The sequence below is a fragment of the Culex pipiens genome, chromosome 1 (assembly GCF_016801865.2).
Source record: "Culex pipiens pallens isolate TS chromosome 1, TS_CPP_V2, whole genome shotgun sequence".
Lineage (NCBI taxonomy): Eukaryota > Metazoa > Arthropoda > Insecta > Diptera > Culicidae > Culex > Culex pipiens.
The window spans coordinates 4673603-4684344 of record NC_068937.1 but is presented as its reverse complement, the minus strand read 5'-3'; the positions used below and the strand labels follow the sequence as shown (position 1 = coordinate 4684344).

Here is a 10742-nt window from a genome sequence, read left to right as displayed (position 1 = left end):
TAATACGGTAATTTGCAAACATTTTTATATTTAAAAAATCAAATAAAGTGAAAAGCATGCCAAATTTTACTTCGTTTCAATGATGAAAATTTGAACATTTTTTTTTTTTCAATTAAAAAATATCATACATTGGTTTGGATTTGCTTGAAATTTATACAATTTGGTCGTTTTAAATAAGAGTGTACAGATATGTCAAAATTGTTGAACTAAAGTGTTGCCAAATCCCTAGTCCCGTAAATTGATCGAATCTCACCTTTCAACGAAACCTTCCACCACATCACGACCGATCACAAAAATGCAGCAATCTCCTGCTCCAGAACGATCACATGTTCGTCCGCGCCACCAACCCCGTCCCCCCAATCCCCCCGTCGGCAAAGCTGTCCTTCCGGCCACCACCACCACCCCCTCTGTTGTCCTCCTGCTGCTTCCCCCCGGTACTCCCGTACGCCCCAAACCCTGGCCCCTCCATCACCAGCGGATGGCAAATGTCGTACACCGGAACGCGTCCCCCTCCTCCACCCCCACCGGAAGTGGTTCCGGTACCCGTACTAATACTGCTATTCTTCCGGCAGCCCGCGCCGGGACTAGAGTTGGAACTGATGCTCGGCCCGTACGAGCGGCGTCATCTGCTGTCGGACAGATCGCCGGCCAGCGTCATCATCGGATCGCTGTCCTCGCCGAGGGACTGGGCCGCGGCGGAGGGGGAGATGCTCGGGGCGCGACTTCCGTGATGTCCGCGAATCTGGGACATGTCGGAGCCGCGACGGCTGGCGGGTCGCGCGATCGGTTCCGCCGAGCAGAAGAACCGACAGATGAGCCGCTTGAACGCGAACCGGAAGTCCTTGGAGAAGAGCGCGTAGATCATCGGGTTGATCGCCGAGTTGCAATAGCCGAGCCAAAACAGGATCGAAAAGAGCGTTTCGTTGATGCAGTCTTCGCAGAACGGCCGGACCAGGTACATCGTGAAGAAGGGCAACCAACACAGGATGAACAGGCCCACGATGATGGCGAGCGTTTTGGCCGCCTTCGTCTCCATCCGGAACCGTTTGACCTGCGCCTTAATGTTCCGCTTGCCCATCCGTTTGCTCGACCTCGGCGAAAGCAAACTCCGCTCCCTCCCGTCCACCGTCAAGTACTCCTTCTGCTGACCCTGATCGCTCTGCTTCCCCTTCCCCCCTCGCTTGTCCTTCGACGACCTCCGGAAGATCTGCGACGCCGTGTGCTCCTTCCCCCCGTTCGACGAGTAGTGGACCGCGTACAGCAGCTTGCTCCCCTCCCCGACCCCACTCCCACCACCCCCAGTCGCCAAGTTCTCCGTCGACGGGTACGACACGGAAATCTTGATCTTCTCGTGGTTCTTGCAGCGGGTCGAGTACCGGGACAGCCGCTCCGGCGAGGCACTTCCGATGCTGGTGGTGGTGCTGTGCGTGCTTCCGTTGCTGTGCGGGGACTCGTGCAGGTGAGAGGAGGAGGCGGCGGCCGCCGCCGTTACGGACGCCGGAACCGGGTTGGGGCCGTGGGCGCTGGCAGTGGAACCGCGGCCCCGGTGAATGCGCAGCGTGAGCCGGTTGTCGTCGAAGCGGGTGCCCATGCCTGCGAGGGGAAGAAATGAGAGAGCAGGGGGAAGAGGGGAAACGAAAAAGGGAAAAATGTTAGATTTGGATTTTAAAATGGAGGTTTCTGAAAAAGAAACGCGTTTGGCAACACTGCCACACCCTCAGTCGAATCAACACAAAATTTTGGAGCAACATTTTAAAAGGTCGCGCAAGCATTTTGACAGCTGTGTTGAAAGGGAGCTGGAAAGGCCAGCTAAAGTAATCTGTGTAGTCTCAGAAATTGCAAAATAGTTCCAACTGTCAAAATGCTTATTCGCCCATTTCAAATGTTGCTCCAGAAATGTGAACACAAACAATAGAGCTTTATGACGTTTCGCGTACGCACACTAGCGCACCATCTGATTTTGCTGGCCGGACAAAATTTAACCTCAATCTTTTTTGTGTACGAACACGCAATACATGCGCACGTAGAAACCTCTATAGACTTTAATAAGGCTTTCTAGTCAGAAATTTACCAATACATTCAATCAAAGTATGTTTACATAAGGCTTCCTAGGCCCAGTGAAAAAAATATAATTTAACTCAAAAATGATGAACTTCTCGTCACAGTGTCCTGATGCAAACAATGATCGAGCTCGAGCTGTCACAGCCCTGCGAAGTATGTTGGCTGACATATCGGGCGGTCAGTAGAAAAAACCAGCTAGAAGTCGCCTGACAAAAAAACTTTTGCTAGAAAGAGATAGGAAACCTGATGCAAACAATCGTCCAGCTGTAATGTAAACATACTTTGAATGTATTGGTAAATTTCTGACTAGAAAGCCTTATTACAGCTGAACGATTGTTTGCATCAGGTTTCCTATCACTTTATAGCAAAACTTGTTTGTCAGGCGACTTATAGCTGGTTTTTTTTTTGACTGACCGCCCGATATGTCAGCCAACATACTTCGCAGGGCTGTGACAGCTCTATGAGAGCTTTATGACGTTTCGCGTACACACACTAGCGCACCATTTGATTTTGCTGGCCGGACAAAATTTAACCTCAATCTTTTTCGTGTACGTACACGCAATACATGCGCACGTAGATAACTCTATTGTTTGCATCAGGACACTGTGACGAGAAGTTCGTAATTTTTGGGTTAAATTATATTGTTTTCACTGGGCCTAGAAAGCCTTATTATTTTTCCAGCTATGCATTTCCTTGGAACAGTTCTGGAGTTTTTTTTTTTAAAAAGGTCCAATAAACCAATTTTTCAGTTTTTGCTTTTTGGGTGTTTTTTGATACCCCTGACTCAAGGCGGTTTCACCCAAAAAGCAAAAACTGGAAATTTGGTTTATTGGACCTTTTCAAAAAAACTCCAGAGTTTGATTTCTTGAAACACTTGTGTAAAATAGTGAAAATCCACAAATTGGGTCCTAAAATCAAGCTTAAATTTGTGATATCATTGCTCACAACGATAAAGCTTATTTTTCCGAGTACAATGACCATTTGAACAACCGCAAAGGATTTAAAATGGATTTTTAATTCAATTTTGAAAAATTTACTTCACGGCCCGTCTTGACAGAAAAGGGGAGCATAGTTAATCCATCGAAAAAATGTTGTCTTGTCAATTGTTTTATTTGGCATTAAAATGAAAAAAAAGAGAATCAGAAATGGTTTTTTGTCGTATTTTTAACCGCTGTACATAAAAATTTACATAGGTCTTTAGTACCCAATTGGATGAAAACTAGACCGAATTCTTATCCTGACAGACAAATCGTAGCTGTCGTGCCAACTAGTCGCACCTTTTGACCTTCACAGATCCCCAAAATTCGATTTCAATGCTGAGATTTTCAATAAAAACCTAGAGGTGGGCAAAACCGCTCTTTTGTAGGAGCCGCTCATTTTCGTTCGCTCATTAAAAAGAGCCGCTCTTTTGAACGGCTTTATTTCAATTATAACAAGTTTAAAAATTATTCCATCTTGGAATGATTCTTTTAAAGAGCGGAGTTTAACAAAGAACCACGGTTCTTTTTTTTGAGCCATGATTCGTTCGCTCTCTTTAATGAACCGGCTCATTGGGCGGCTTGCTCTCTTTTTGCCCACCTCTAATAAAAACCGAAAAAACTCATTGTATTCTTGTCACTTTTCATATGAAAATTGTCTAAATTGTTAAACTGTTGAATTGTTAAATTGTTAAATTGTTAAATTGTTAAATTGTTAAATTGTTAAATTGTTAAATTGTTAAATTGTTAAATTGTTAAATTGTTAAATTGTTAAATTGTTAAATTGTTAAATTGTTAAATTGTTAAATTGTTAAATTGTTAAATTGTTAAATTGTTAAATTGTTAAATTGTTAAATTGTTAAATTGTTAAATTGTTAAATTGTTAAATTGTTAAATTGATAAATTGTTAAATTGTTAAATTGTTAAATTGTTAAATTGTTAAATTGTTAAATTGTTAAATTGTTAAATTGTTAAATTGTTAAATTGTTAAATTGTTAAATTGTTAAATTGTTAAATTGTTAAATTGTTAAATTGTTAAATTGTTAAATTGTTAAATTGTTAAATTGTTAAATTGTTAAATTGTTAAATTGTTAAATTGTTAAATTGTTAAATTGTTAAATTGTTAAATTGTTAAATTGTTAAATTGTTAAATTGTTAAATTGTTAAATTGTTAAATTGTTAAATTGTTAAATTGTTAAATTGTTAAATTGTTAAATTGTTAAATTGTTAAATTGTTAAATTGTTAAATTGTTAAATTGTTAAATTGTTAAATTGTTAAATTGTTAAATTGTTAAATTGTTAAATTGTTAAATTGTTAAATTGTTAAATTGTTAAATTGTTAAATTGTTAAATTGTTAAATTGTTAAATTGTTAAATTGTTAAATTGTTAAATTGTTAAATTGTTAAATTGTTAAATTGTTAAATTGTTAAATTGTTAAATTGTTAAATTGTTAAATTGTTAAATTGTTAAATTGTTAAATTGTTAAATTGTTAAATTGTTAAATTGTTAAATTGTTAAATTGTTAAATTGTTAAATTGTTAAATTGTTAAATTGTTAAATTGTTAAATTGTTAAATTGTTAAATTGTTAAATTGTTAAATTGTTAAATTGTTAAATTGTTAAATTGTTAAATTGTTAAATTGTTAAATTGTTAAATTGTTAAATTGTTAAATTGTTAAATTGTTAAATTGTTAAATTGTTAAATTGTTAAATTGTTAAATTGTTAAATTGTTAAATTGTTAAATTGTTAAATTGTTAAATTGTTAAATGGTTAAATTGTTAAATTTTTAAATTGTTAAATTGTTAAATTGTTAGATTGTTAAATTGTTAAATTGATAAATTGTTAAATTGTTAAATTGTTAAATTGTTATTTTTGGTTTTGCGTAAGTATTTTGAAATCAGAAATGGCATTTATAAAATATTGAGAAAAAGCATTTGTTATATTCTAACAGGCAATCAATTACTCAAATTTTACTGAAAGATGGTATCGCAGAAATCAAATAAAAAATAAAAAAATGAAGAAAATACAGTTCAAAAATTCTATGCAAACCTTCGCTTGAACGAAATTTCGAATAATGGAGTCTAGACTGTACTATACCTAAGAGCAATCTCACCAAAAAACAATCCAACACAAAAGAATTCATTGTTCCACCTTTTACCACGCAACTTGCAGTGATATTTTTTCCGCGCTTCTGTCAGCATTGTTTATCTTCGAGGGGGGGCAAAAGATAACGAATGGTCCATTCATTTTCAATTTGCTTCCCCCTCCCTCCATGGTTGCGACGTGCGTTTTGTAAGCAAATTTTCACTTATTGATTCATATTTTAGCCAAGAACAACAACAGCAACAACAAGGACAAACAAAGCAAAAAAGAAGAAAAAAAGCTGGGGAGGTTCCTCCCAGATTTATTCATATCGAGCTGGTGTAATCAAAATTGCTGGCAGGTTTGATTCAGAAAGGGACTATCGTTCATTTTTTGACAAATTTATTTGGTTGAGAAATTGGCAACACAATTTATTGAAAACAACTCAGATTTCATCAAAATCAGGTAAAGTACCTTTGATGTTGACAAAATTGTATTTTGACGTTTCAGACACCCAGCACACCTCAGCAAACAGTCAATTTGACAGAAATGTTGCCAGTTTTGCGTCTTGACATTGACCAGATGATCCCTTTGAATAAAACAAACCGAAATTTGCCGATTTCGAGGACCATTCAAGGAGTGACTGATAAAAAAGAAAACAGATAAGAAGCAAGTGGCCCAAAGTCATCAAATTTGTAATCGAGTCCTGAATAAATAAGTAGGCTTGGCGGTGGGGTGGCTGGACGAGCCCGCTCGTGGTACAGATTTGGAGATTGATTTTTTTCCTCCACTTTCTTTGCACAGTACTTCTTTTTCCAAGATGGTCGAAGAGCGAAAAAAAAAAAGTTTAATATTTCCAAAGTAGGCCCTGCCCCGTTAAGCCAGCACAATGTTTACAGAGGATGCTGCTTGTCGCAACAGCAACAACAACAACACCGCAGCAGTAGGTTGTTGATTTATTCATGGTTCTCGTACATGTCACGCACGGTGTAAACACACGCTGGTTGTGACAGTTGCGCGGGTTGCTACGATTTTTTTCTTGGATTTTCCGCAGAAATATTGAAACTATCGAAAAATCGCTCGCAAGCAGAAATTGGCCACGTTTCTGGGGGGAGGGAAATGTCATCAATTTGGAGCACCGGATGTCATCTTTTATTCATGTCAAACGGAGATCATTCAGCGCGTGAGAACGGGCAGGTGGAAATTGAAAGTTAACGTGAGTGATTTTTATTCGTTGGAAAAAAATAATTCAAACCATCAATTTGATTTTTTTGCACTTTGTGACGACACCGTTATGTCATAACGGGAATCTCGATGGAAAATTGTTACATTGTTACGCAAACTTGGTTTCATCTGTCATTCAATTTGAGAACAGCGAATTTACCAACTGTCAAAGAATTGCATGAAAATCGGATTATCAGGAAAGTGAAAATTGAGCTTTTTTGGGAAAATTCAGTCGGATTTTTGTTCGTTGGAGCAACATTTTAAATTATTAAATTTTCTATGAAAACAGTAACATTCAACCTCATGATATTCCAAGTCCTTCATGAAATACAGCACTTGTTTCTAGAAGTAGCTGTCATTGTTAGCTGACGTTTTTGACAATTTACCATAAATACTTGAACATGCAACCGCAGTTCGAACACGTTCTTTGAAAAGCAAACGGTCCAGGGCAATCCACGAACAACTTTAGCTTATCGCTCACACGCGATTGACTTGGTTGGGAATTCCCTGGCTGTAAAAAAATCTACTTTTTGCCTCCTCCCGTATGATGTGAAGGTACAAAATATTTTGAAAGATCTTTTTTTTTCAAATTTACTCAGTCAATAATAAGGCTTTCTAGTCAGAAATTTACCAACATATTCAAACGATGTTTTCATGGCAGCTGCGGGTTTGTTTGCTTCAGATTTGCTATCTCTTTCTAGCTAAAGTTTTCTGTCAGGCGACTTCTAGCTGGTTTTTTTGACTGACCGCCCGATATGTCAGCCAACATATTTCGCGGGACTGTGACAGCTCGAGCTCGTTCATTGTTTTCATCAGGACACTGTGACGAGGAGTTTCTCATTTTTGGGTTAAATATACACTTTTACTGGACCTAGAAAGCCTTATGGACTCATTTTTATAACTTGACACAAAAATTCTTCTCTAATTCTCTAATTTCTTATAATATTAATTATACTTTTTTAGTTGCTTTTATTTTATCAATATTTTTTGGCGCATGAGGAGGTCTTAATCAAGCTTTTTTACGTTAATTAATAGCGTTTTCTTCAATAAATACTTTAGAATAAATATTAATAGCAAAAATAAACAAAGAATTATTATGATAAGTTTATTTTGCTTTAATTTATTTTATTTTTTTTTATATTGATCGAGTCCAGTAAGGCAATGACCGTCCAATTCTTTATTTTTACAAAATTCCTTGTACAAGTTGTTTAGAATCAGTCAGTTTGAAATATATAAAATAGACACATTTTCTGTTAGTGATTTTTATTGGTGTAAAGTTTTGCTCTTGCACCATTTTCTGGCGATAATTTTGTCAAATTCGTGATCCTGAGTGAATTTCACAGTAGAAATCTCGACTTTTTTTTTATTAGGTCCCATAAACATATGAAAGACAATAGGTTATAGGACCTCTTCAAAAAAAAAAAAAACTCTGGAAATATGCAATAAAAAGGTTATTTTAATCCATTTTTGCACTTTAAATAATTACTAGATGTCACCAGATAAAAAACAGCTTCCTATTTATTTTTAACTTTCATTTTTTTAAGAGAATATTGTGGATTTAGCTGGTAGCTGGATTTTCTGGCATCTTCTCACGGTCATTGAAAACGTTCGTGGATAGACCTAGGGTTTCCCAATCAGTGTGAAAAAGTTCAATTTATAGAAAAAATTATGGATTAAAATTGTTACTTTAAATCACTTCTCCGACATCACGAATAATTGTTTGAACATGTTCGTAATTTTTTTTTATCCAGCCGGAAAAATATATTTTTTTAAAAAAAAGCTTTATTTAAAACCTCATGATCACCCCTAATTCTGGCGCAATCGAGAAATTAAAAGTGAGAGTGTGTGCGTGCAACATGGAGTTAAACTTTTTGAAAAGCCTTGGTAAGCTTCACAGCAACTGCACTGAAAGTTTAACTCCATGTTGCGATTTGACAGCTCGATGCCGCCATCATGCGACAGCGTGCTCCGTTTGTTTGTCAACAAATCTACAGCTATCCCGCCGCCTATTTCGATCGAGTCCAGTTGGGAACTGATCGTACAATAAATGGATGTAAATAAACATTTTTATGCATGTTTTTATTAATTTTTAGGGCTTGAATTAGGGCCATCTTCCTAGTAAGAAATTGACTGAGATTCGAGCCGACTAGGGTTTTCTCATAGGGTTGTGTTTTTGGGGTTACATACATGTAAAATTGCTCAATTGGGTACTAAAGCCCATAGCCCATATGTCAATTTTTATGTACAACGGTAAAAAAACACGATTTACACCTAAACTCCCAAGCTCAAGAAAAAGGGGGAATTTGTATGGAAACTCCCCCTTTTTCTGGAGCTTGGGAGTTTAGGTGTGAAAAACCATTTCTGATCACTTTTTTCATTTGAATGCAATTTTTTTTTTTCGACAAGACAAGATTAGCATTTCTGTCAAGTAGGAGCATTTCTGTCAAAAAGGACCGCGAGGTTAATTTTTCAAAATTGATTTAAAAATCAATTTTAAACACTTTGTGGTCGTACAAAGGGTCATTGTACTCAGAAAAATAAGCTTTATCGCTGTAAACAATAATTTCAGCAATCTAAGCTTCATTTTAGGACCCAATTATTGAAAGTCACTTAATCTGACTGTAAGTTGTAAGTTTTTAAAGGTAAATAATTAAACAAGCTAAAACGGGTTACTGCTGAACATGCACAAGTAGAAATGTTGTCATATTGTGTAGAGATTAACTTTTTGTACACTGTAAAAAAAGTAGATTACAACATATCCGACGTAACAATTTTAAAGTACCATAACTGTTCGATTAACTTTGGTTAAATCTATGACAAAAAAAAAACGAACCATTCATTTTCTGCAAAGTGAACACAATTTTTGCAGTGAAAAATGATTATTTAAACATTTATATGACTCAATTTTTTTTCCAAACAGCCGCCGTGCCGTTCCCAGAAAAAAACATCTCAAGCAATTACGACCCAAAATACCATGTAATTTCTTTAGAGGGTATAACAAAAATGTTTAAAACCAAGTTTGAAATTTCCGGTTTTCAATGAAAGCATTCGCTTTGTGACATCATTTTAGCGCAAAATTAATTATTTTGTAAAAATTGGTCAAAATTTTCCCATAGTTTCAGAGGAATTTGATAAAATACTGTAATACGACAAGAATACCAAAATGTGGTGTTCGACCATTGACAAATTCTGCAATTTCGCAATATCAAAACAATACCTTAAATTGGTACGATACCACATTTTGCTCTTGCATAATCCTTAAGACAAATTTTAAAGGGTCCAGGAATACCCAAATTTGATATTGATACCAGAGAAAGGTATTATCACAGACAAACAGACGTGAATCATCATTGATTTTATCAAAAAATCCATCGTTTACCAAAGAAAGTTCGAAATTGGGCTGCACACTAGCGCTATCTGCAGTCCTGTTGCGAAAACATCATCATTTCGATAAACCAAATTAAGCGTGTACCCATTTTTCCCTCTAAGCGTGTACGAATGAAAACTGACAGGTGTTTGTTTATGTTTGCTGTCGATTTTGTTTTCTCATTCTATGCCCAGAAAATTCGCAAAAGATGGGCTGGAAAGTTGAATAATCTTGCTAAACTCCCATCATAATAACATTCCACCTAGTATTCCGCAGCATGTGCTGCCCCGTGACCTGCAGTTTTGTTTAGGAAATAAGATGAGAACCGGTGTGATGGGCAAGTCGCGTAAGATTGAATAAAACTGATCGCAGGTTGCGTGATTGTTATCTTCCAAGCTAATCCAACTGGCTGTGCCGGGTGTGGGCATGTAAAAGGGTTGGAGGTTCCGATTTTGTTTTAGCGGAGTGGCAATATCATTAGTTCATGTTACAGTGAAAAAAAATAGCCACGGTGCCAAGGCGAATGGGTTGCTTCAGATTCAAGGTCTTCAAGGGGAACAACCTAGGAAATAGCATTTATACTGGCGGATTTATGAGCATGTTTAACTGATGTCGGTCGGACGAAAAAACCAATGCAGCTGCTAGAGGTGAAGGGGAGTGGAAGTCCATCAATTAAATTGTGTTAAACTGATTTATTCTTTTACATGTCCTGTTTTCAAAATGTTCAGTTAATCTACTCTGGACTGCCTTGAACTCCAGTGTCGTGTCTTTGTCTCCTCCTCCAAGTCTCTTTACCAAACAACAGATCGTTGGTCAAGATGTCATCGATCGAAAGTCACACTTCTACCATATCGAATTATTTCAAGAAAATCTACCGCAGTTAACCAAATCAAATTAACAATGCAACATTGAATTTTCTCCCCACGTGTTGGCTATAAAGAAAACATTGCACACACACACGGTGATGCACTGAAACGTCAAAGGGCCAAGGGATACGGTGGCGCCACCGACGACGTTCGTGTCTTGTTGC

The 10742-nt window shown here is 37.0% G+C and overlaps 1 protein-coding gene across 1 annotated transcript in view; it reads right to left on the bottom strand.

Annotated features, from left to right (window-relative positions):
- Positions 1–480: 480 nt before the first annotated feature.
- Positions 481–10742, bottom strand: part of LOC120432281 (octopamine receptor Oamb) — a 97728-nt gene continuing 87466 nt past the window's right edge. The window contains exon 4 of the mRNA XM_039597467.2: positions 481–1593. Within this exon, the coding sequence (XP_039453401.1) occupies positions 623–1593 (971 nt within the window). The 3' untranslated portion in view covers positions 481–622. The remainder of the gene's footprint in view (positions 1594–10742) is intronic.